Consider the following 26,300-nt stretch of genomic DNA (forward strand, 5'->3'; position numbering starts at 1 on the left):
TTCGTCTTCTGAACTGCTTTGTCAGTTACCGGATCGCGGCTCTTGCTGGAGCCGATCCCAGCAGTCAACAGGCGAGATGTTTTTCTTATTCAAAGTTAAAACAGCAGCGTTCCGTTACTTGCTTAAAACGTTCAAACAAACTAGGCCATCGTCAGGGTCAGCATTATTTTTTTTATTTTGCCTTCAGAAGATGATTATGCAGCTTAACACCTTTTTGAAAAACACATCACAAAAAAAAAGTAGAAATCATACCAGAGATAACTTTAAAATTCAAGTGTGGACACCAAGACAGAAATGGAACTGATCAATATGTACAAGGAGCATGGTTAATATGCAGTACACTGGGCACATAACAGCTGTTGTCTACTACTGACATTAATACAAACACCGCATCGACTGTGATTCAATCATATTAGAATTCAAAATTTACAGGGCATCCATGTTGAGGTTTATGATTAACAGGCACTGGCAATGCCTTCATGTGTAATAAAAGCTAAAACACACACGCACAAAAAAAAGGTCACATTATTTATAACCGATGTCAACTTAAAGGATCGAGAATTAAATTGTAAACCGCAACACAAGTTTTACAATAGTGCATTCAGGAAGTGTGAAAAGTTTCGATGTACATGAATTTAATAATTTAAGAGCTGAATTAAAATGCACATTCTTAATCGTATTCTGCAGATATGTTGTGACTCATGTCCTTGTTCGACTGTGCACTTTCAGCTTCGCGCTGATCTGTTGCCTTTGCAAAAGACGGCCGACACATTTATTGAAGTGTCGGGCCAAGAATTATTATTAGAGATTGTGTTGGGCTCATTTTGTCGTGGACATTTGACAGACATTCCGTCTTCTCCCGTAGCAAATGTTGTATCAAAGGAGAAGATGGAGACATTCATTTACGCGGTAAAGTATTCTAAACGTGCCACTGAAGTTTATCAAAGAGCTACAAACAAACTAATCAGTTATAAAAAAAAGTGAACCTCGCTCATGATGTATGACTGTACACTGTACAACAAAAATATTAGCGTGCCTCCTGACCCCTCGTGCACCGTGAACGATGGTGACATGCTCGTACACTGAACACGCACGTGGAGGAATACACGGGCGTCCGACGCGTTGCTGTCTATCAAGCCAAAAGTTACGTACACAAACAAACACACGCGCCTAAAAGCTCGTTGGAGAAATGTGGATGTGTCAAAAAGGGAGTTTATAAAGCTATAAAATATTGTTGAATATTAAAATGCAAATATAACTGAAGTTCTTTTGAAGTTTTGTTTGTGCTGAATGAGGTGATCTGCTACAATATTGATTAACTTATGGAAAGATGCCGAGTCTTTGCATCATGTAAGATGAGACACGCGTTTCAACACAACCTTTGTTATTTATTTTTTAATTAAAGATGACAGTTTTAATATTTCTTCAGGTGCGTTGGATCGGTTGTCTTCAAGGCACTGCATAAATGATTTGTCTTGGTTTTCACCTCTGAGGTTTGGCAGGACCAGACAGAGATTGTAATCTGCATCTAAAGGCCTTGTGGTAACAAGTCAGAGATAACTTTACAGCTATGACCGAACATCTCTGGCTCTCGTTCAGTGTGTGTCTGTATTTGGAGCCATGATTTCTTTCTTGCCCCTCTGATTGCCCCTCTGATTGCCCCTTTATGCTGCAGCTCACTTTCGGCACCGTGTTGTAGCAGGAATGGTGGCAGACAGGTGGAGAAGCGTGTATAAATCATGAACCTTCATTCAATTCATCTTTTCCCTCTAACTCGAGCATTTGCCTCAACATGCTTCATGGAAAAAGCAGAAGTAACTAGAAAAGCAGTCGGAGGGCGCAGACCTCTGCCGAGCAGCTCATTCCCCTCCTATCTGGATCTACGCCGTCCACATGGTGATCTGGATCATCACGAAAAGGTTCTAGATTGTTCTTGGCATTTTTACACACCAACCATGAAAAGTAGAAGTGAATCAGAGTTGATGTGTATTTTTAATAAGTTTTTGAATCCGTAAATTGAGTTTTCAACGTTAAATTAAATATTTTTTACCGCCTCCATTCTGTATCCGATCCGGATGAAATCCGGTGGTGAGGTAGAGGCTCCCACCCTACATGACTGTGTCAACTTCCAAAAACATTGGTGAATAATCAACCGAGATATTGAGGAACACATTTTGAAGCTCCATTGACTGCAATATTAACGAACAATTCAAAGTGATCCAGAATCCAGGATCTCTTCTGGATCGTCACCGAAATCTAATCATCTGGTCCTGGTGACATTCCCAACATTTCCTGAACATTTCATCCAGATTCGTCCAGAACCTTTTGAGTAATCTTGCTAACAGAGAGACAGGCAAAGGCCTCGGCGGAGGTTATGATATATTTACAAACAGGATATATTTGGAAAGAATATAATTTAGGAATAGCTAATTGAACTTGCCTCATTTTAATAATTAAATATCAATATTAGTCTAAAGTAGCAAATGGTTTTTTTTAATACGAGCTGACCCACTGTATTTATTTTTCATTGCTGTAGCATCAGGAGAAAAAGCTCGTCAGCGTTGCTTCTGTCGAGCAGCAATAAGCACGATGTGTGTTCTGGAGAGATCTGCGTTTATGTTCAAAGTGTATAACTCAGGTCATTTCTCTCTTAGCCGACATTTTACATTATGCTTTACAAGAACTGTAATACTGATCTATGTAGTGATTTATGATGAAGGTAAGAAAGAGATTAGAGGAAGAGGAACTTTGTGCTTGAAGCACTCTGACATTTGTGTTGCTATTTATCTTACAGCTTTATATGACCTGCTATCTTGATTGCTGTTGGGCTTTTAATTTGAATGAAATCTTCAAGACTTTTTACTTACATATTTTTTTTTTATCGTCAGAATAGTGGCTTCAGTTGAGTAAGCAGTAAAGCAGCACCCAGTCGTTATTATTACTACTAACTCATCGTATGTTGTGGTAATAGCAATGTAATTAATGTCATCAGATTTCCAGGTAAAATGAGATTTAACTCTACACTTAGAAAAGGTTCATATTTTATGTAAAACAGTTTTTTTCTTCTTCTTTTCATGAATTACTTATTAAGTGTGTGTATAATTAAAGCACCATGCTAAACTGGTGCTCTTGACTGGACTAGTTGTGGGTTGATGTAATCATTATTTACACACTTACTGCATATGCTAAGTAGCATCTGTCCTCCAACTGAAGAGTCGCGCTGCACTGAGAAATGGTGGAGCTGTCAGTGGCTTCAGATAAAAGCTTTTAGCTCATCCGACTATCTCACTTATGACTCAAAAAAAAAAAAAAAAAAAATGGACAAGAGCAATTAGACCAAAGATGTGGGTAAACAGTACCTTTGTTAAAGTTCATGGACGCTGCAAACAAACAAATCCTTCTACTGGTGAAACAGGATTGGTTTAGCCAAGCCAGCCAGGATCTTTGGTACATGCACTGAGATTATTTCGCCAATCATCTCCGGAAAGCTGACCTTCGTGGGGAGCGACTGAGCCTGGACGAAAAGGTCAAATGTAAACTGATGAAGCTTCTTTACTGTCTGAAACAAAAGAAACACACAGAAAATCTGTCATTTGAATGAGATTGACTTTAAGCAACATTTGTACAACAACGGGGAACAGGTAAAAATAAAACAATTAAGCAACACCTAATTTTGTTTTTCCCAAAAACATGTGACACTGTCGCTAAATATGAGAACAGGGAGAGCTCTGACTCATCACGAACGGATCCATTAGGCTATTTTCCACCCCGATATTAAATTTAACTGAATTTATTGCCAAGAAATGTTATAAACTAATTAGCAGAATTACAGCTCATGATTTAGATGTTGGGATGGCCTCAGGTTTCTTTACCCAAATTATCCATGATTTTAACAGGATTAGACAGGATAAATATACGTATACATGTAAACACAGTGCATTTGAGCTCATTAGAAACACTGGAGCTCACCATCTGCAGGGAGTCCAGGAGACGGGTGAGCTGGTAGAACCTCTGAGAACAATTAGTTGCCAGTCGGTAGCTGATGAGTCGATCCAGTTCATTGATGTAGGTGAGACGCAATTCATCAAAGTACTTCTGACTCTTCAGACCCTCAACTGGAACTGGTGACGAGAGAAAATCGGTTTTGACAAGTGGTTTGTTCTGCACTTAAATGTGTGACTTGGCCCAGTTTCGTTTCGACCTTTTGACAAAGCGGCACTCACTAATGCTGAAGAGAAGCAGGGCCTTCATGCACAGGAACTCCTCCTGAGTGATCTGCAGCAGCATGAACTCCTGGGAAAGATGTCTCATTCGTATGCAGTGCTCATACATGGTGGAAAGGTGCATCCGATGTCTGCAGATATTAAAAGGTCAGGATGAGAAATGTGAAATAACAGAAATGTCCAAAGAACAGATTGCTTTACAACTGGGACATTTATTCTGCAATGTATAACCGCTTATGGGAAATGGTGTCAGAGGTAGGATCCATTAAGGGTGTAATGGGGACACTGATAGTGGATTATCTTTATAATAAAACAGATTTCTACTGTGTGATCTTTGACTGTGACATTTTATTATATGTGGTTTTAAGATTTAGTCGAACGTTGTAAAATAGTTACTTCTGTTCTATTATTGTAAGCTGTGATTGGATTGGTCCTGTTCCTCACCGAGTCCAATCTAGCAGTCATTTCAAAAAGCATGGGAGGGGAAGACTCGGAGAGATTTAGTCAACTTTCCCCAAATGAACCCAAACTGTTAAAATCAGTGCAAAAGAGCTTATAGCTCAGAAGAGAAATCTAAATCGAAAAGACAAATACTGACATTTCACCAATTACAGAACAGACATGCGCTCAAATGAAAGTAAAAAAAGAGGGTGAAGAGGGTGGAATGGTCTTTGTGTCTCCGGAAAGGGATGCAGAGTTTCGGGTATATCGTTTTAGATATACCAGCATATAATATATGCATTTTCCTTTTAATAAAACGGGTTAAAAGTTTATGGATAAATGATCAGCTAAATACGTATATTTTGCTATTGGAAATGAAGTTGCTGAACTGAACCGTGAAGAACCTGCTTGTAATATCTCTCACAAGGTCAGTTCTAATAGCGCTGATAAGTATACGATCAGGCCTAAAGGATGTCTGACATGCCGAAAACAATCCTACGGTTAACGCCAATGCATAAAGACTGGAAATGAGGAATCAGCTGGCCTGTCTGCTCCCGAGGTTAAAAACTAAAACACCTGGGGCATCTGAAGTTCCCTCACGAAACCCAGTAACATAACATAATCCATGTTATAGCATGTGTTTAATCATGTGTCATTATGCCTGGGTATTCAGTCTCCAATTACAGTGATAGGTCTTGGGTTTTTACCCCTCTTTAAAGACAGAGTTGACTTGGAAGGAGACAGCAAGCAGCTAATTTAAAAGATGACAAGGAGCACTTCAGTCCATTAACATTATATGCTCACATTTCTTTCAAATAGCTTAAATTATACCCCCTTCCTGATTTAAAGCCTCCATCAGCTCTAATTCACTCAAAAAAAAAAAAAAAAATCTGAACTGCTGATCCGCCTTGAACCACTGTTTTCTGCTCTGTGTCAGTCTGTTCAGCTGCTTGATCCAGTGCTGTATCCGGGAAACCGTGTCAACAAGCCCATTATGATGGATTAAGCACGCGATCAAATGGTCAAAATAGATTTTGACCTTTCCTTAAAACATTTTAGAAGAAGTCCGCCACCCTTGTGGAATCACTGAGTGAAAACCTGATTTAGCTATGGCTAATGATTTATTAATGAAGTCCTACCAATCTGATAAAATAACCCATGTCTTCCATCGTTCTCGAGCCAAAGTGTGCTGAATTTGTGTAGCCAAAAAATAATAACCCAAACATTCACATCTTCGTCTAAAATGTAAATGCTGCAGAAATTAATCTTAAAAGCAAGTTAATTGTGTAAATGAAAAAAAAAAAAAACATGTTGACGGTAACGACGATGACAAACTCATCCTTATTCTCCTTTTCCACAGGAACCAAGTAAAGAACCTCAGTCCTTTATTAAGCAGCACGGTTTGAGTTTAGTGGATTAAACAGCAGCACTAAAGCTGTCAAATAAACTCTACATATAATTAAATGCAAATATCTTTAATGTACTTTTTATTTTTTATTTTGCCAAGTGCTCAGTTGTCACATTTCCTAAAAACTGCATGCTTGGGTAGTTTAAACAGCTTGCAGCTGTTTGTTTGCGGCAGGATCTCGTGCAAAGGCTGCTTATCTCTCGATCCTTGTTTCACAAACATCAAATCTGGTCAGGATGACCACAGTCGTCGGTCAGTTGGCGAGCAGCATCAGTGGATGAACTCTTTGCCAACATTTATCCTGTCAGTTTATAATGAAGCAATCTTCAGAGATTCTAAAACATTTGAACTAATGAGTTATGGTTTTTCGATCTATTTATCCCGGATAATTACATCCATCATGAAGGATTTTTTTTTTTTACCTCCGCCAAGGAAGTTATGTTTTTGATGGCGCTTGTTTGTCTGTTTGTTAGTAGAAATATGGAAAAACTACTGGATGGATCTTGAATGGAAAAAAATGTTAAGAAGTGTCTTGGTCTAATTTAGATCCAATAATATTTTGAGAGCGATCCGGATTCCCATCTGGAATTAAAAAAATATTAATTTAATTATCACACCAACAATTAAAGTCATAAAGGGGTCCGATATGCACTATCATGCAAAATGTTTTCCGGATCTGATCCAGAATGAGGTCAGGAAAAGAAATAATTCAATTTTAACATTAAAACCCAATTTATGGATTCAAAAATCAGTTAAAAATATCAACTCTGATTCACTTCACACATAAAGATACTTATTTTATATATAAAGATACACTCACTAATATTCCTTATCAGGCAGAGGGACCTCACTACTGTTGTCTGTCATGAGTAATATTCAAATCAATGTCAGCTTCACTCTCCGCGGCCAGGAGAGCTCGAATGCTGGAAAGTAATGTTCCTCACTTTAATCTCACGGTAACAAAAGAGCTCCTAAGGAGGAAATTGGGTGAACATGGTCCTAAAAAGCCTGCAGCTATTTGTACTTCATGTTTATACAATTCTAGACACGTGTGGGAGAAAGAGAGGAAGACAGAGGGAGGCTGATGTCTGCATTGTGTAGGCCAGCTCACACACTGGAGGTGCGCTCGGAGGAAATTGTTTTTGAAAGCATAATTTAGAGCTTTACGTACTCGTTGAACACGAGATCCGGGGCAAAGTAAAGCATCCTGCTGTTGACGTTCTTATAAGACCTCCATCCCAGAGCAAACACCATCACCCCCATCCATGACTGCTGAATCACAGTCATCTGGTCGTCCACATGGAGATTCCGGAAACCTACGGACAACATGCAAGACGGTATGTCAAAATACGGCATTTTATTCAACATATATAACCACAAACAATCATGGCCTCAAATGAAGGGTAAAGTCACACTATATTGGTCACGTGTGTAAAGAACAAGAGCCGAGTCAGAATAACGTCATTTCAATTTAAATATGGGTTTGGAAATGGTTCACTGAAAATGGATCAAGTGTCCCACCTGGCAATCCCTTTGCCCATTTGACCACTTTGACCAGTTGTCTCTCTCCCAGTTCATTAAGGCTGGTGAGCAGGGTGGCAGCCGAGTCGGGCTGGCCATAGTCGTGTCCTGCGTTCACAACCTCGGGCTCTATGGACTCCAGGATGTTGAGGAAAACCACTTGGGAGTTGAAGTTCAGGCCTGATTTCAGCGAGACATTCTGCATAACCTCGAAAGGTGCCGGCACGGGATGATCGTCTTCGTGGTTTTTCTGTTGTCCGATCTTCTTCAGTTTACGAGCTAAAGACAAAAGGAAGAAAATAAGAAGTTAACAGTTTACGTAATTTAAATAAAAGCTTCTGCTTCAGTCGATCAATATTAAAGTTCTTCTGCAACCTGATATTCGATCTTCTATCGCAAGGTTTGCATGTGTTTATGAATGACACTAAAGGATATTACATGTTGCATTATATTGTTTGGCATGTTGTACAGAAGATAAAGTGCTAAAAGACATTTGATTCCGTCGGCTAAACGTGACAGATCTAATTGATTTGACTGTTATTACACAATAATTCTGTGTTACTAGCCATGGCTCATTTTCTGCCTTCGATTTTATTAGGTTTTTTTTTTTTTACCACAGTTCTAAATGCTGTCAAAAAATAAAAAAAATATAATCCGTGCAGCATCAAAGCCAAATGACGCAATCCGTCCACATATGGACTGTGGGTCTGTTTTGTTACGTGAACCGAAGAGGTTCATGCAGCCTATCTGACAGAATTAATGCAATTCTCCTCTCTAAATCATATTCCAGAAACCTTTCATGAGACAGTGGTATGTTTGAAGTTTTATTCAGGGAAATATCAATTCTGTCCAACAATAATCAGACTGAGATACTAATACCTAGAAATACTGAAGCATGTTCCTCTTTACAGAGAACTCCCAGAACAGATGAGGCTCATCTGGAGGACACGCGGTCATTATGTGAAGGAGCTTGCTGGGGATAAAGATGTATAAAATGTTAACCTTGTTATTGCATTTTCTTTTGCAATACAACCCTTAGCAGGTATTTACTTATATTTCCGAGCTCTAATGCTCTACAAAGCAAATACAAATTAACAAACAGCCAATTTAAAAGAACAAAAACCTTGTTTCATCTTAACAAAAAAAAAATGCTGTTTCTTTTTGCTCAGAATCCAGACGCAGCTGCTGCATACATTTACTCAGGAAGTTGCAGCAGATCTTTTTGTGGTGCAGTAATATGTGATGCATAGTGAGCAGCAATATTCCTACAAATACACTGGAATAGAGATATTTTGCTCAACTGCTACCAAACAATGGATTATATCTATATACAGTAGTCCTTTTATAAGCACTCAAAGTGCTTTACACTGAAACCATTATTCATTCACTCCACAATCAGACCAGTGTTGGTAGAAAACATCTGTAAGCACAGCTGCATCTGCAAACGCGGCTGCCACCGCCAAACATACCTGCACCAGTGTGAGACACTGGAGGCGAGGTGGGCGAAATGTCTTAGCCAAGGACACATAAGATCAATTCTAGGATGGAGAGAGATTCGAACCACCAACCTCAAGTTTATTGGACAACCCGTTCCACCATCGAAGCTGCAGCCGCCCTACATACATGTATATATATATATTTTTTTCTTCAACCGATTTGGGGCCGCTGCTGAATTCCATGAAGGGTTGTGTTATTTACAGCTGCAGCTGTTTTTTTCAGAATGGCATGCTGGAGAAAGAGTGACGGACTAATAACCAATGTTGAGTTCATTGACGAACATTGCTCATTTGAGAAGATTTTCAAAGTAAAGTACCGGTAGGTGTAATATAAATCAATCTGGTAATTCATGTTTCAGCATTAAAATATGGGGAGATGTGGAAATGATCTAGATTATTTACGCTTAAATCCATTTTGATCATTGTTGACTCGGCATAAATCCTAAGTGTTAATTGTCATGTAATTGCCTCTCGCAGTGTCTAAAGATTGCCTGATTAAAATCGCACCCTGGCTTTTCAGTTCAGTTGGATAAATATTGAACTGCCAGTTATAGACATGTTAAGTCCCTCCAAAGTAGCAGGGGTGAAAGTAAATTGCACCTTATATAAGACGGATCATTTGGAAGGCTCACACTTCCACATCTGATCCAATTACAAACATTTCAAATAAAAAGAGTTAATTAAAAATTATTCTTTGGGATTCTGAACTGTGACAGAAGCAGCCATCTGATCTTTGCAGAGCACAGTGTAAACAGGCTGGGTTGAGCTAACCTTGCTTTTGCTGAAGCCAACATAAACAGGGGATTGACATCCAAACGATTAATCCAAGCTCAACCTTTGTTACGCTCACACATTCAGAGAGCAGGTAATTAGTCCATGTTTCAAATTGTCTGCGTAAAACGTCATGCAGCGACTGACAGGTTTATAAAATGCATTTCTAGATTCTGCTTACTTCTTTTTTTCCATTTCCAGTCTTGTCATGAGTGCCACCGTGGAGCCCCGACCTCCGCCAAGGTCGAATAATGCTGCACATCGCTCGAGCTTGGATGTAATTACTTTAACTATATAGAAATAGCAAACTAACATGAGGCATAATCAATGACCTTTCAGAATAGGAATAAATGGTATTTTTTAAGTCAATAAAAATGTGATAATAATGCTTCCATTCCGGCATTTCAATTGAATATTTTGGATTCAGGGCTGTAAATTAATAAACTAGTTTCTTCTTATTTTACATCATAACACTTGGAAATACCTATAATACAATTACCTAAATAAAAGCAGAGAAGCAAACAAACATAAAAAGCATAAAAAACTATAATAATCTTTGATTATTGGACTCAGAATAAATGTTATTCATCATATTTGCACACATTTAATTAATTTGACTCTGTTTTTCCTATTATTTTAAATCAAAAGTCTATTTACTTAATTTAATAATACACAAGTATTAAAGATAAGCAAATGGAAAATGACAAAGGACCTTTTAATTAATCCCCTGACATATTTCTGAAAGGCCAGGGCCCTTATCTCTTTCTACTTTGTTAAGCGCAACAGCAAATATAAATTATAAACTAACGGCTGATTCACCCGTGAATTATTGTTGCTACATTAAAATTAATGCATAAGATGTTAAGTGAGTAACGATGGGTTCCTAAGCAGATTCCATGAAAGACAATGCTTCTGAATCTCAGCATTATTATCTGTTAATTCATATAATAATATCACTTTATTACTACCCCCCATAATTGGAACGAGAGATGGAAAGAGTAGGAGTTACCTTGAAGGAAGAGTTGGTGCAGAGTGTTCTAGAAGTGAATCGAGTGTCGGATAGACTGATGAGTTTGAGGCTGGAGATTGAGGGTGTCATGTTTTATGTGATTAGTGGATTCGCTCCACAGGTAGGAGGTGAGTTAGAGGAGACGGAGAAGTTCTGGAGTGACTTAGATGAAGTCGTTCAGAGCATCACTAGCAGTTGGAAAGTAGTGATTGGAGCAGGTCTCAGTGGTGAAGGAAATAGAGGAGACGAAGCTTAATAAGACTCCATCTACGAGAAAAAGTAGAGTGGAGCTCCTCAAAGCTTTAGAGCTAAAATCATTGAGGTACCAGATCCTGAAGCGCAGATGTCCAGCAAGCCTGCAAAATGAGACTGCTCTCTTGGTTTGGCAACCTTTGTGCTCAGTTTCTATTTGAGGATATAATCAACATTCTCATAATAAGGAATTCAAATACAAAATCATTAATATCAACAAATAAATCATAAAACCTTCAAGCTATTTATAATAACTATGATTTTCATCTGCAACGGATGAAACAAGATGAACAAATTTGACATCTACAAGTATAATCCTCAAACCTTACAAGCTACAACAAGGGATATAAATAATGGTTATTTATAATGTGATTTAAAAAGTTGCTTAGAATTTAGGTGATACAAGGGCAATGCATTTGCAAAAAACAATTAATTGAAACTCAATTTGTGGCGTTTTCCCTTTCTGACAAACAGGAGTTTGTCTTAAACTCTGTTTTTTCCTTCAGTATTTTTGGTGGAAAACTATGAAGGGGGAAATAAGATCAAACGTCTAATTTATCCGCTTCCACTTCCAGAAATGATTGCCGTAAATTTTCCTGTGAGATGCCAGGAATGAATTACACATCCAGGGTGAGAACATAAATGGAAAAAAAGGTTCTTTTTTGCCACAGCTAGAAAAGGTGTACCTTTTTACTTACAATCACAGCATTAGATCACATTTTCTCTCCATGAGTTTGTCAGTGACTGGTGGCAAAATTGCCAGCGCGTCTGAGCTTTAATTCACATGTCTCATGTCAGCTTTTTGCTTCCAGTACAATTTTCGCCGTTAACAGAATGAGAAGATGGAAGAGAGTGAAAATTGAACACAGGAGTGAAATTAGTCCACTACATGTCAATCTTTACAGCCTGATATGACGAGCACGTCCGGGTGACAGTAAGGAGAAGTGAATGGAACAGGTCTAAATTGCATGGCGGCTCAGTAAGGGACTTGATTATCAGTAACATCCCCTATTGTGATGATGCTGCAATTGAAGAGAGCCCACTAAGATGTGCAGTGCAGTGCAGAGAGAGAGAGAGAATAACGCACTTGGGCTTAGGAAACCATTAACAGCTTCACTTTTAGGACTGCACTTTCTTAGGGCTGCAAAAAATGTGTCTTAAATGCATGACCATGCTGCACCTAATACAATGAGTAAAATAAGTCATTTATAACCATATATGAATGCATTCATCAGTCCTACCTCCCAGAGTCATCCCAGCTTCAAAGCACTTCCTCAGCCGACAGGATGGACAATTCTTTCTTCTCAACTTATCGATCGTGCAGTCGTTTTTGCTGGCGCACAGGTACTTCTGTTTGCCTACGTGGACAGAGACATGCTATTTGAAAGTCGCTGCGTTGAATCATTCAACATGTCAAAGACCGAAAATACATATTCTGTATGGGTGACTCAGATTTAAACACAGTCAACGGGTTTAAATCACTGACGTCAAAGTGGGAAAGAGTTCGCCGTCTGTCGTTAACGTATATTTACCCTCTCGACATTTACCTTCTGCAGCTCTTTTAAAGAAAACCTTGCAGCTGCCACAGGTGAGGGCGCCGTAATGGCAGCCGGATGCCTCGTCTGAACAGATCAGGCACGTCCTCTGTGGCAGAAAGAAGAACTCCATGGGAAGGGTGTGATCTCTGCCAGCCTTGAACCTGGAACACACAATACAGGACCCGAGAATAAAAACACCTCGCTCACATTTTGCGGTTGACATTTGACATTATTACCATTTACTTTAAATAGAACCATTTATTGAAGCCACCTCGCTTGGGCATATTGACTCATTGCGACTTTTCATTCGATATTTTGCTGATCTCACCATTCATTTTGTTTGATTTTGTAATGTTGTATCCTTTGAAGCTAAATTAGTATCTGAGCATCTTTTCGTCTTTGTTATTAATGCGTGTATTAATGCGTGTTGTCGATGGCTCAATCTAAATACAATTATTAACATTAAAAAAAAAAATTAAACACCTCTTTAATTGCTTTTGACTTGTTGGATTTTGGCCAAAGCGTAACCCCAAAGCAGTTGCTGTTCATTCTTCAGAACCGTGCCAAGGCTTCAGTGTCTGATATAAGGAGGGCAGGGAATGTGATGACTGAGGATAGTGTGGGAAAGACTTGAACACTGCAGCCAAGGGGTTGGAGGTTATGGAGGCAAGACGAGCTCCCGGCTTCAGCCTTGAACGCCGAAAGATTGGAAAAGGCTCAGACACAACGTTGTCTTAGTGACGCGCAACTTGGATATCAAGGTTCAGCGTAAAAGAGACAAGGATGACGCTTAACTGGAGAACCTCCACTGTGAAGGACAAAATAATTCAGACACAGCAAAGGGAAATTACAATTACGGTAAACTAGTGCCACATCTAGACCTAAAGTCTCTCTTTAAAGAGAAATGGAGACTATTTTTTATTTTATTTCATTTTCTTTTGATGATAGGGACACGAGAATTAGTATGGTGTGGGATCCATCAAAAATAAATGTGATAAAATATGTATATCACGGTCGGTGTGCCAACACTCAGTGGGCACAGATTGACAAAGGTTCCTCTTAATAATCCAAAATGGAATGAAAGTCAGACCAGATGGAAGCTCCTTGTTATCCATAATTGTGCATATTGAATCCCTCCAACCTCTTGGGACAGTTTACAAGTTTAATTATAGCATAATGGACCAATTTCCAAAGACAGTGGTCTTCAAAGTGGGGACTATAAGGTACACCTGGGGCTCCTTGACAGTGTCCCAGGAGGCCCCCAGAAAATCAGGGTACAATATATTTTGTATTAATAATTACATTTAAATGAAACACATTGACAGACTTTATGACAAAGTCACACATTTTCTCTATAAAAAAAAAGCATTTAAAAAAAACAACAACCTCAGATTAAGGGATGATGGAACGGGTGTTACATTCGTGTTTTTGGTGTGATTGATCTTGGTTGAGGCCAATGAAGGAGACCTTTTTAAAAACAGGATATATTTACAAAGAAATGCTGAAATGAAAACGAAACAAAGCAGAGCTGGACTCACTCAATCCTGTCTGTCGACTTTCTGGAACTGCTCTCGACTTCAGAGGCGTTGCTGAAGCAATTTAATAAAGTCGCTGCTTTGAGTTAGCTCCACGTTGAGGTGCTAATCAGGAGACAAGTACTCTGTGATCCCAGGTGTGCATCCTGCTGGTCTAGAAGTATTAAATGCATGGCTTAAAAGCCCATGAAACCAGTTTGAGGCCTGGACAGGCTTGTCTTTTGATCAGCCGTTCGTCTCTCCTCGTGTTTCTGTTAAGAATTCAGTAAAGGCAAATTACTTTTTTTTTTTTTGAAACCAACAACAACACCCTTTGCCATTTGGCACAATGCTTATATATATATATCTGGAGGTGATGAATTTAGATTTGGCCGGTGCCGATGCTGTACTTCCACGCGATACTCTGCAGACATTGGATTGAAAAAAAAGCTCATGGTTTCATGTTTCACAGCTGGTTTCACTGTCCTCACATTTAACTCCGCTGTTTTCTGCCTCCTAGGTAATCCTGGTTTAGATGTGTCTGGTATGGTTATTCATTGAAAATACACCGTAACAGAGGAACTTCGTGTACTGCATGAGCTCAAACAACCAGGGGTCATTACAGGACTTGACAGTAATGGCCCCTGCTTATCCGGAAAATCAAAATAGAACCTCGGGCTAGCAATTGTAACAAGAAAGAAGAATTTCACGCGCCATATTTTTCTAGAGCTGATGATGGAAGAGGCTCAGGGCTGAGCCATCTCACTCCCTTCTCATCCCTCCTGACGAGGTGAAGAGCTCGGGTTTATTTGGACGGTGTTAGAACACGCGGGTGAAACTTATACTATAGTATGTACCGCTACTCCACTGTGAAAAAGTGTTGGACCCCCCCCCCCCCCCCCCCCAACCCCTTACTGATTTCTTCTGTTTTCGTGTCTGTCTAGTACTGAACTCTGTGATATCTTTCAACTACAGTTATGTAACATTAAAAAAAAAGCAACCTTATGCGTAAACGCAAACTACAAGTTAAAAATTGTCACCTTAATTTATGAGGCAAAAAATGTTATCTAGTAACTACCACTTTTTAAAAAAAAGGTATCCCCTGATATCGAGTTGCGGCGACTTTCGCGGCAACAACTGCAACCAAACGCTTCAAATGGCAAAAGACCAGTTGTTGACATCGCTGTGGTGGAGTAGCGCCCTGAAGCAGGGAAGCCTCCACACCTGACAGCAAGCATAATGATCTTTTTTTTGTGGAATACTGTGTTCAGTTAACGTCAGGTGTCACGGGATCCCTGTATTCCAACAACAGCATCAAATATCATCCTAAAATCTCTGAACATCGTCAAGCTGTGCGAGGTCGCCGGTTCCTTGGATGTTTTCTTTGGATCTCTTTTGACTTCCTGAATGAGCCTTGACCGAGGTCTGCAAGGAATTTTGGAGGGTTGGCCATTTCTGGAAAGGTTCACTTGCCCGTTTTGTAGATGATGAGTCTCTCTGTGGATGTGAGGAGTCCCAAGGCCACACACAAAAAAAAAAGTAGCTCTGGAACTCCTACCTAGACTCATGCATTTCAATCGCCTTTCTTCCACAAGTCTTTTTCAGAATTTCCTTTTGATCTTGGCATCGTGTCGTTCTGGTGAGGCCTACTGGGTTAACTCCATCGTAATGGTCTTTGACTGAACATAGACTGGCTCCAGCGACAACCACGTATTCATGCGGTTTGGTACTTAACTAGATTTGGCTCTGAGAAAATATCCAACACAGTTTATTATGAGATATAAAAAGCCCGGTATTTTTTTTATGACATGTGACCTACTTGTTTGACCGGGTAAGTGAAAGAAGCATGGACCTTGAACGCTGCATCGTGTGTGTGTGTGTGTTCTCAGTCATTCACTAGCCCAGGGAAATCACAGACAGTCCACAGAAGGTCATGATGAAGTCAGCTGATTGACACCTCTGTCTGGTACACATAGTACTTTGTGGGCGACAGCCAGTCAAGTTAATGTAAATGCCTCCAGTAATATTTAAGGACACATTAAAAAGCACGTCAAACCTTCGGTGACGTTTGTTAGCTGATCACCAAACAATCGGCACTGGTTTCTGCTGAAAATCAATACAAGACTTTTTTCTGTTGTTCATTTCTACTCAATCACATCTGTCCCATTTAAACAAAAAAAAAAAAAAACGTACGAAATAATTGTCTTTTACAAGAACACTACTTTTAGATTAAAGAAGAAGAAAAAAAAACACGTGAGAAGACCAAGAACACGTTTCGTTCTCCACTTTCACACTTTCATGTTCACATCTGAAATCTGAAAAACACCGAAGATGCTTTTTTTATATTTGGTGGAGGCCAAATATTTCAAAGATGTTTGTGAACATAAGTCGTATGATTTAATGCTAAATGGCAAATCAGCATACAATATCCCTGGAAGTGTTGACAGAAATGAAACGTGTCTTTATGTGGGCTTTACGATGGGAGGTTATTCAAAAGGAATCTTCTCCTCGCTTTTTAAAACGTAGTGACATGCCTTTAAATAGAAAATCTACTTAAATCATCCCCGTACATTAAAGAACGGGAACCACCCAAAGATATTTCCTAAATCTAAATAAGAATGTGACTTTAGTTTGATGAGCTGAACCTTCCATATTCATTTACTCCCGTCTGCAGCAGAAGATACGAGAAAAATCACGTTTTCCCTGTCCGTCTGAAACAAAGACCAGAAACTCGGATGGATATTTGTGCTGAATGAATGCATGTACTCCTGTGCGCGAAATATTCCAATATTCATGGTCGGAAACTCCATCGATGACTCTTAACTCTCATGTCCAGGGGTCATTCTAAGGTCACGTTTAAGAAGCGTTAAATGAGGATCAGCGTGAACTTTTTTTTATTTCTTCTCACAAAGTATAATAATAATAATTAATATTATTATTTACCTGCTGTCACTGCAGCCGACATCGAGCCACTCCCCCGCTTCTGTCTTCATGTAGGTGGCCGGGTGAGGCGGCCTCAGCATCCCGCCTTGGCACCACTGCTCCGGGCGCCGGACGCTCCCTTCATACGGGTTACATAACGCGATGTTGGCCGCCGCGCTGACGCCCTGCCTGGAGCCCCAGAAGTCGTTAAAGGCGTAGTTGTTGGCGCAGAGCGCGCGGGCGGACGCGGACGCGGACGCGGACGCGGACGCCTCGGATTTGACTTTCACGTTGTACAGCTGCTGCTGATAAACGCTGAACTTGCTCTCCGCGGCTTCCCCGAAGTCCCTCGCCTCGTCGGGCGGCTTGTAGACCCGGTACGGCGGCCTCTCCCTCTCCGCGGGCTGCTGGCCGAAGTGCGCGAACCTGTCCGGCACCGATTGGGTGTAAGTGCAGGACGCAGCGCCCGGCGCGTCCAGCTCGTCCATCTCTTCTGAAGTTAAGTCCTCAGCCTTGCACAAAGTGAAGTTCCGCTCCTCCGCGGGCACGCCGTGTCTCACGCACGCGTCGGCGTCGGAACTTTTGAATATTTCCACCAGTTGCGCGTGGCGCTCGGGGTACTTGTACTCCGCGAGGGCTTGCCGGGCTCCGGGACAGTCCGGCGGCGCGGCTCCGAACAGGCACTCGCCCCGCATGCGCTGCGCCGCGTCCACGTCCCCCGCGTCGCTGGACTCCGTGGACAGCCCCAGGGACACGGACACGGCCTTGCAGAGCTCCCTGGCTGTTTCTGAGATGGAGGCGCAGGCGGTGAACGCGCGGCCGTCTCCGACGACGCGACAGTCGGCTTTGAACAGCTCCTCCTCGGGGGCAGCGGCGGTTACGCGGCAGCGCTTCTCCATGTCGCAGGACAGCGGGACCGCGTGTCCGGAGCCGCGCGTGTCCGGCTCGGGGCTGTCGGCTTCCTTCGGTCTGCGGCTTCCCGTGGATCTCTTGGTGAAATAGAGCCAACTTTCCTCGCTGCTTGGCTTCATGCCGCCCGCATTGATCTGCTCTACTCCTGACCAGATTTTGTTTGAGGGCAACTGCCGGTTGATTTGACTTATCCCCCCCTCTCCTCCACCAGAATGTTTACTTGTCCAAGAGAAAGTGGAACTTTGCACCGTTAAAAAACAAAATATAAAAAATGAAAACCGTCTCCAGGTCCCCGCAGCCTGTTTGGTTATTGCTCTTATTGCGCGCCCGAGCGCGCACGTTGTGGGAAACGTTTTTTGGAGGGGAGAGAGCAGGAGTCACGCAAACTCCTCCTAAGATGAGGAGCGCTCCTCTGAGTCGGAGGCGCGCCAAAGTTCGGTTCGTCAGGAAATGACTTTAGAATCTGACGAGCCGCGTTATCTTCATCTGATGTTTTTTTTTTTTTTAATCTTCAAATTGATTTTGCTGAGGGTTAGGGTTAAGGTTAGGGTTAGGAGGGATGTGAAATCAGGATTATTTCCAGTCACAAAAACAAACCCCAAACCAGAGCGCACATTTGCGCTGATAGTGTTCTTTGTGTTTTAAATAGCTGCGTCTCTATTTTGTTCTTCACGCCGGATCCACCCGTGGATAGTTTTTTGCCACAGTTTGACACAAACCATTGCTTTGTTTACTACCTTACTTTTCCATATTATTAAAAATTCCGAATAAATCTAGACTGGAAATTTATAAGCAGTCATTTTTCATATACCACAATCATTTATTTAGAAAATCAACTTTTGCTTTATTCAGTTTGTGCTACTTCAAAATACAATTATCCAATATATATATATATTTATTTTTAAACAATCTATTCCAATTAAATATTTCAAGTGACTCCAACTCACCAGAGCCTCCAGAGATTATAGAACACATGAATCTTTTTTTGGATGTGATTTGGTCCAGTGACAAAGTGAACACAGAACTGTCTTACAATATTTGATCATTAGTCCATACCTCTTTATACTGACTTTTATTAATAACAAATAATTATTGCATGTACCTGTAAATGAGAGGATCACATTTACTGTCTAAGAAGGAAAATGTCACAACATCGCTGATGTCAGGTGCATCTTTTCCACAGCTGCTGGGCTCTGGAAAAAAAAAATACAACTGATGAATGATGCAATTAGGGGAAGACTGGGCAGCCATGTGGAGGTGGGTTGTGTGCAAAATAACAAAATAGCACAGAAAAAGTCCTCTTGAAAAAGATACTAGCTGTATGATGTTTCCGACAGAACAGCTGACAACATCTAACGCACGAAAACCAGACTGAACATGCTTTAGACGTGCGACTAACGGAGCAGCGTGATGAATAATGCACATCCAACTGTGTGACGGTTGAGCCTCAGCTTCATTTGACAGATTAATTTCACTATACCTGCTTGTGAACAATTAAAAGTGTTGAAATAAACCTTTGCAGGTTTGCACGTGCAACATAACCACAATCAAAAGAAACATATAGTCGATGCGACCAATGGTGTCAAAACACGCCTCATTATTCACGCAATGAAAGGCAACACCATTCACAGTCACAGTGAACGATTCATATCCTGCTGGAAGCAACTAGATGACACCTGGTCAGTGAGTATTGGCCCATTAGTGATCTGTATCTATCTGATCATCTATTGATGGAGTTTGACTCTTTTTTTTTTTGCTCTAAACTCACGCAGTGTTATTCCCATATGCCCCGCCGTCAGAGATCTGCCCGTCCCATCAGACATGGACGAGCTTGCAGAAAATGTTTAACGGCCTAAAGAAATATAAATAAAGAGCGACTCCCACGCTCATGAAAGCGTGTGCAGAGGGGTGGAGGGGAGGTAGAGGAAGACGAGGCTTCAGGTTCGTTATCAGCAAATCAAAGAGTTGATGTTTGTCTTCAATCACAGGTCAGGAATGTGAGACACTTGTAGCGCTCACACTAATAAGCAAAGCTTTGCAGCCCTTCTGATCATCACAGGCCATCTTTTAATTCCTGCTCATTTTAATCACCGTCTGTAGAGGTTTTCTCGTTAGGAATACTTTAACCCCCCCCAATGATAACATCAGAATCCTGGTTCTTTCATTTATTCCCTCTGCCTGAACTATCTGTGTTCCGCCCGGTCACCGGTCTGCTGAAACCTATACCAGCTGGCTATGTACGAGAGGCGGGGCACACCCCGAACGCGTCGCGAGTGCATGGCAGGGCCACACAGAGACAGACAACCACTCACGCACACACTCATACACTACGTACGGACAATTTAGGGTAATCAATTCACAACAATTGGATGTTAATCTATCTCAGTCTCTTGAAAGGAACTTTTTATTCTTTTTGCTCACCTCAAATGCCCCTCAAGCTTAATGCCTCCTATAGATATCTCTGTGAAGTGATGTATGGCACCGCCCTCTTTGCGCCCAAGCTGTGCCCAGGATACTTGAGGAGAAGCAGCCGCTCATTAAAAAGATCCAGCTTTGATCCATCAGAATACAGCGATTACACGATTCAACCTGTAATTACTGTTTACCGAAAAATTCCTTGAGAAGATTGTCTTCGCACGACTCCTCTAAGCTGTCAGACTTCACAACTTTCACTTCTGAAAGACTGCATGGCCTCTGAATCTACACCTGAGCCACTGTCGCATGCCCAGCCAGTTCCTCCCCAGCAGTGGAACGACATGCCGGAAGTATTCCTCAGACAAAATTTTTATTTTGGGTTTTTGAAGGTACTTAATTTGAGGAAGAGACAGGAGGCGGAGCTAGAAGTGGCAGAGATGAAGATGCTGAGGTTCTCCTTGGGAGTGACCATGTTGGACAGGATTAGAAATGAGACAATAAGAGGGACAGTGAAGGTTAGACGTTTTGGAGACAAGGTCAGAGAGACCAGACTTTGATGGTTTGGACATGTCCAGAGGAGAGACGGGGACTAGATCGGTAGAAGGATGCTGAGGATGGAACTGCCAGGGAACAGGGCCAGAGGACGACCCAGGAGAAGATACATGGACGTAGTGAGGGAGGACATGAGAGTGGCTGGTGTTGGGGAGGACGATGCAAAGGACAGGGTGAAGTGGAGAAGGTTGGTTTGCTGTGGCGACCCCTCAGGGGACAAGCTGAAAGTACAGTAGTAGTAGTGAAGATAGACTGTCTGACAACTCTTGTTATGTATTCTAATCTTCTATCTTTTTATTCTTAGCTGTATTATATTGTATTTTCATTTTGACATCATCCATAAATCATGTTTTTTGTTTTACAAGTTATCCTTGTATTTATTTTATTTGTAAAGCTTTATAACAATCAGACATTATAAATCCTTTACATTTATGTACATAAATATTTCTAAAGTATTATATTTATTCAACTACAGGTATCCCTGCGAAATGCATTATTATTTCTTCAATGAATTGGCACCATCTTTGTGGGTCAATTGTTTAGAAACTTAAACAATGTATAAAACACAGACATATAATATATATGTATATACTTATGTATTATATATATATTCTATTTTATATATATATAATGGTGCTTCTCTTCCATCTTCAGGTGAACCATTGTTTTATGTCCTGTGATTTATTGCTTGTGCAACATTTGCTTGTCTGCAGCTCTTGGCAGCCATTTATTTACAACCTGATTCAAATCCAACCATTAAAGCAGCGCGGTTTTGGGCCAGAACTCCAAAGAGGCATGTTGGCTACATGACGAAAGCCCAGACACAAGGGTGAGAAGGGCAATTGTGTCAAGTGCTTGTTCTAGATGACAGCCCCATCACGAGATTCAGGATGCTCAAATATACCTGGGGCTGTTGAGATGGCATGGCAGACTGTGTTCGGCTGTTAAACATGACAAGCGGTCTCAACTTTTTTTAAACTTTTGGCTGTGCTGGAGACGCGTTCGGGGTGTCACCCCACCTCTCGCCTGTAGCGCGCTGGGATAGGCTCCAGCAACTCCCGTGACCCGCAAAGCAAGAAGGCGGTAGAATATGGATGGATGAATGTGTGATGGTTCTAACTGGGCTGACCTCAACATGAGAAGACTATGATCGATTAATCATAAAGACAACCCTCAGATGACCCCCCCCCCCCCCCCCCGACCTTGACCTGTGTGCTATATAGGGCTTCTGACATTGGCCGGTGTTTAGGTGAGACTGTATCTAATCTCTTCTTTCTATACATATATACGTACGTATACTGTATATACATAAATGCTCTGCTTAGATAACCGTCAGTCAAGACCTGCAAGATGTGCGACAGATAACCTGGCAGCCATAAGAAAGTTCTGGCACAAGTGGGTGGATCGTCTGTCCTACTTCTACAAGCAAATAAACAGCTTCATTTATATTCTTCAAAAGTTTGCTTTATATCACTGCTGTATATATTGTTGCCAGGATTTATTTATTTATTTTAAATGTTTGTTCCTGATTGTACAGAAAATAAATATTCAATCATGGACTAAATTAATAGATAGTTCTCAGATGCTGATTCAACTCTGGAGTATGTCTGATGCAGAACTGCAAGTTCATGTTTATTTCAGTCTGAAAACTGTCCCGAGACCTCAACCAGCACAGTCCATAGGATCCTCATTCTGAGCGCTGCCCCGGTAATTGAAAAGACATGGTATTGAAAAGACATGGCCTGGATTCAAATAAATCCAGGCCATGTGGCCACGCTCGACTACAGCTGGAATGTGGTCCATGACGCACCGTGCACCACTTTGTTTTTAAATAACAACTAGAACGGTTTTCTGCAGTAAAATCACTGCTGTATTATATCAATGTTTAAGTACCTTAAAAGCATTGCTTAAAAATTGTCATGGGTGTTTGTTGACACACCATTAAGTTGCAAAGTAGAACTGATAAGTAAAAAAATATTCCTTGCTTTATGGTAACATTTCCACCAGGAAGCATCTGTTTGCAACATCACAGCTGTCACGTGTTTAGAAATGGGGTTCTTCCCTGCGTCCTTGGGGCTGTGATTTGGTTTGACACCGATCATGATAGTGGACCTGAGGGTTGCTGTTCTCGTAAGGTTCAGCACCGATCTTAAGGGTGGCCTTCATAAGGGGTTTCTTTTTTTTTCTCTCTCTTATCTGGCAAATTTAGCCCATGCAAGCTGGGAGAAGAGGATTCAGAGTGGGAGGCAGCCTTCTATCATTCCGATATAGTGGTCTTTCTAAATGAATTACAAGAGCAGGGTCTCAGTGCTGGCTCCGTTTGTCTCTTAAAATGTGCTGGCACCTGTCCCACAGCCCCCCGTTAAAATGTCAAGGTTTCTCATTGCTGATGGAACCCTTCGAATGATGCACAACATCCCGAATCCACGGCTGGCTGCAGCACGTTTCAGTCGGGTACCGAGTATGCAGCAGGAGTTTGTGATGCGAAGAGCCTGTTACCAAATTGGAACAAGATGGTTATTTTTGATTTAGCATATTATTGTCTAGCATGTTTGCTGTTCATGCATGGTGCTGGTACTGCTCTGCATTTGCGCTGCTGTTTTTCATTTTTCACTTGCCTGTGAACAGTTACGTTGGTTCAGTATATTTGATAAAATGGAATTCCAAGCCTAACCCGCGTAAACTACTCCAGGACAAAGCTTTTGAAACACAGAGGCTATTCAAAGCCATTTGCACATGACATGAGTTAGCTTAATACGTTTAAAAAGATAGTAGATAGTAGATCAGTTTCACCGAAATAAAGAATAACAGACAATGTTCCAAAAGTTACAATGAAATTTCAATGGAGTCGTAAATAGCCTCAATGTTTCTCAATAGCCAGCAACATTTGGTGACTGCAAAACACTATAGTCTGTATTTGGCTTTTTCCACCATGAAATGTGGAAAAATCTAGAACTTGGATCTGGTTGTTTTGGTTGTGTTTGGCGTCAGGAAAACAGCTGTGACGTCAGCTTTTTCTCACCCTCTGGGCAGATTCGGCCCAAAATGTAATCACATGTTCCCTTGTTCGTTCTTTTTTCCTCATAAAAATGTTAGGCAATCCTTTCCAAAAAAAAAAGGCTGAGTTAAAATGGTTGTCCTCTGTGTTTAAAAAGTGACCCCAAAAAAAACGAAACACAGATCCACCTTTCAATTCAGATCAATTTCAAAATTCCATGGTTCCTTTTAGGACAATAGCCCTCAATCGTTCCACTTTTCCTGGTAATTTTTGAGTTTAAGTGTTGTTCACAAGAAAACCTTATCTCGCAATGGCCAGAAAAATGTAAAACTAAATTGCTGATTGCTAAATTCACCTCCACTACACGCGCAACCCCCGCTGCCGTCTTTCATCCAAATCCGTCCAATAGTTTATACGTAATGGACGGAAATGTTGAAAGTCCCATCTTGCATGTTCACTAACAAATCGACTTCCCTGCCACATGCCCAAGCCGGAGCAACAATTACGACAATATTCCTCAAACAGCTGAAACCGGTTCAGACGATTGTTATCCAGGCTTTTACAAGCGCTTTGATTACAGCATCATTTGGCAGTACTGGACCAGAAAAGATGTTTGCACCCTTCTCCAGCAGTTTCCGGTATTATGTGATCTGGGTAGCTGGAAACCGCTTGGGAAGGTTCATGCTTTAACGAATACCTTCTTGCATTTGCACTGCTGTGACCTCCTAATGGAACAGGTACTTCAGCAACTGGAGTATTTTCCCCTGCAGCTGTCATTGATCTCTTAGGTTTTTTTCTTTCCCCTATTTTTCTTCTGCCATTTCTGATTACTTTTTTTTTTAATCAAGGATATTATTAGAAGTGTTTTCTTAGCGGTGAGTTAAGCTCTGTGTTTGCACAGAGACACTTGGCAAGCACAAATGCAAGAAGCAACGGCCTTCCAAAGTCATCACATATTTTGTTTGGATGTTTAGGGGGTGGGTACTTAGACTCCTCAAGAGGCAGCGGGAGGGAGGGACAATAGTTGTGGTAAATTAATAGAATGACCAGGGTGGCCCGCGAAACCTGCAGAGCTGAGGAGCAAAAACAAAGAAAACATCATGCCTCTTTCTATGAGTCTCTATTGTATGTACGTTTCACGTTAAAAACTGTTTTCGATGTGCAAGTAAACTCTCACGTTCAAGACGAAAAGTGTCTGAGGTTCAGTTGTAACCTTGAATTTTTACTTTCTCAGATTTTCCCACTTTTTCAGAAGAACAAGGTCTAAGGTCCCGGCCTTGGCATTTTACCTCTCAGAAGTCTTGCGTTCTCTTCTCTGCTCTCCCACTCCCACACACTCTTTTATCTCGACCTTTTCAGCTTGGGGTAATGTTCGGTTCCTACACTACTATACCTTCAATAAGAAAAAAATCATGATGACAGTAAGATGACACTGTGAATTCTTCCCAAACACAAGCTATTTTTTTGTTTTTAGTTTTTGGTGGAGCCAGCACGGTTTCTGTTATAGTACAGTATACATAAATGGATAATTTCGATATTACTGCACTGGAATGCAATGTCCCCCATTTTATCTTGAAGCATAATAATTCAATTTAATTGAGCACAACATGTAAAACTTAATTAAAATGACTTTTATGACTGTTGGTGTCCTGTTTAAACTGACTTAGACAAAGCTGGAGAAAGTGCCCTACGAAACGCAGGTGTTAGACGTTGCAGCCTGCGTTCTTATCTGGGACGTTTTCGTCTGGCAGTCTTTCACGGCCTTCGTATTTGTTCTGGCTCCTGAACTGACAAAATCCAGCCCGTCAAGTGGATGGACATAAAAACCGAATGACCTAACAGGGAGGGCTGTGCTGTAACCAGCAAAGAGGAAATAGTTGGAAAGAGTAGTGAGCTAAGCTAGCGGTTACTTAAGAATGAGAATAAGGGGGCAGCACGAAAGGTCAGGTTCAAATCCACCTTAAGGCCTTTCTGTGATGGGTTCAGGTCTCTGCATGGGTTCCCTCCAGGTTCTCCAGCTTCCTCCCTCACAAAAACGTGCAAATTAGGAGAATTGGTTACAGCAAGTTGCCCATAGGTGTGTGTGTGATTGTCTGTCTGTCCGTCTATGTGTGGCGCTGCGATGAGCTGGCAAACAGACGTATTTCAATACTCAATTAAACAAAACTATGCAGGATTGACTGGATGGTTTCATTTTGCTGTTTTTGGGCTGGTAATGACCCCAAACCTCCAAAATATTAGTGTAGAAACATGGGAAAAGTGATTTTCTTTTCATAATTTGTCCTCTTTAAAGAATTTTAAGAAGCTTACTACTTGCTTCTTTCTCAC

At 41.1% G+C, this 26,300-nt stretch overlaps 1 protein-coding gene across 1 annotated transcript; it reads right to left on the reverse strand.

Moving 5' to 3' along the window:
- Nucleotides 1–3,400: 3,400 nt before the first annotated feature.
- On the reverse strand, nt 3,401–18,192 carry ar (androgen receptor). Its single transcript, XM_068744149.1, has 8 exons — nt 17,117–18,192; nt 12,669–12,820; nt 12,363–12,479; nt 7,594–7,872; nt 7,244–7,388; nt 4,224–4,354; nt 3,970–4,121; nt 3,401–3,559 (listed from the first exon to the last, which is right to left on the reverse strand). Exons 1-8 carry the CDS (start codon nt 18,124–18,126, stop codon nt 3,401–3,403), a joined length of 2,145 nt encoding a protein of 714 aa, XP_068600250.1. The 5' UTR covers nt 18,127–18,192.
- Between the last annotated feature and the right edge of the window lie 8,108 nt (nt 18,193–26,300).

Source organism: Brachionichthys hirsutus, chromosome 10, assembly GCF_040956055.1.
Source record: "Brachionichthys hirsutus isolate HB-005 chromosome 10, CSIRO-AGI_Bhir_v1, whole genome shotgun sequence".
Taxonomy (NCBI): Eukaryota; Metazoa; Chordata; class Actinopteri; order Lophiiformes; family Brachionichthyidae; genus Brachionichthys; species Brachionichthys hirsutus.

Bases quoted from the DNA above. Each gene is read 5' to 3' on its own strand.
- ar (XM_068744149.1), bottom strand. From the start codon at position 18,126: ATGAAGCCAAGCAGCGAGGAAAGTTGGCTCTATTTCACCAAGAGATCC. The intron at 12,480-12,668 runs GTAAATGTCGAG...CTGTCCACGTAG, and splicing joins CTTTAAAAGAGCTGCAGAAG to GCAAACAGAAGTACCTGTGC. The intron at 7,389-7,593 runs GTGGGACACTTG...TGTTGTCCGTAG, and splicing joins ATGGGCAAAGGGATTGCCAG to GTTTCCGGAATCTCCATGTG.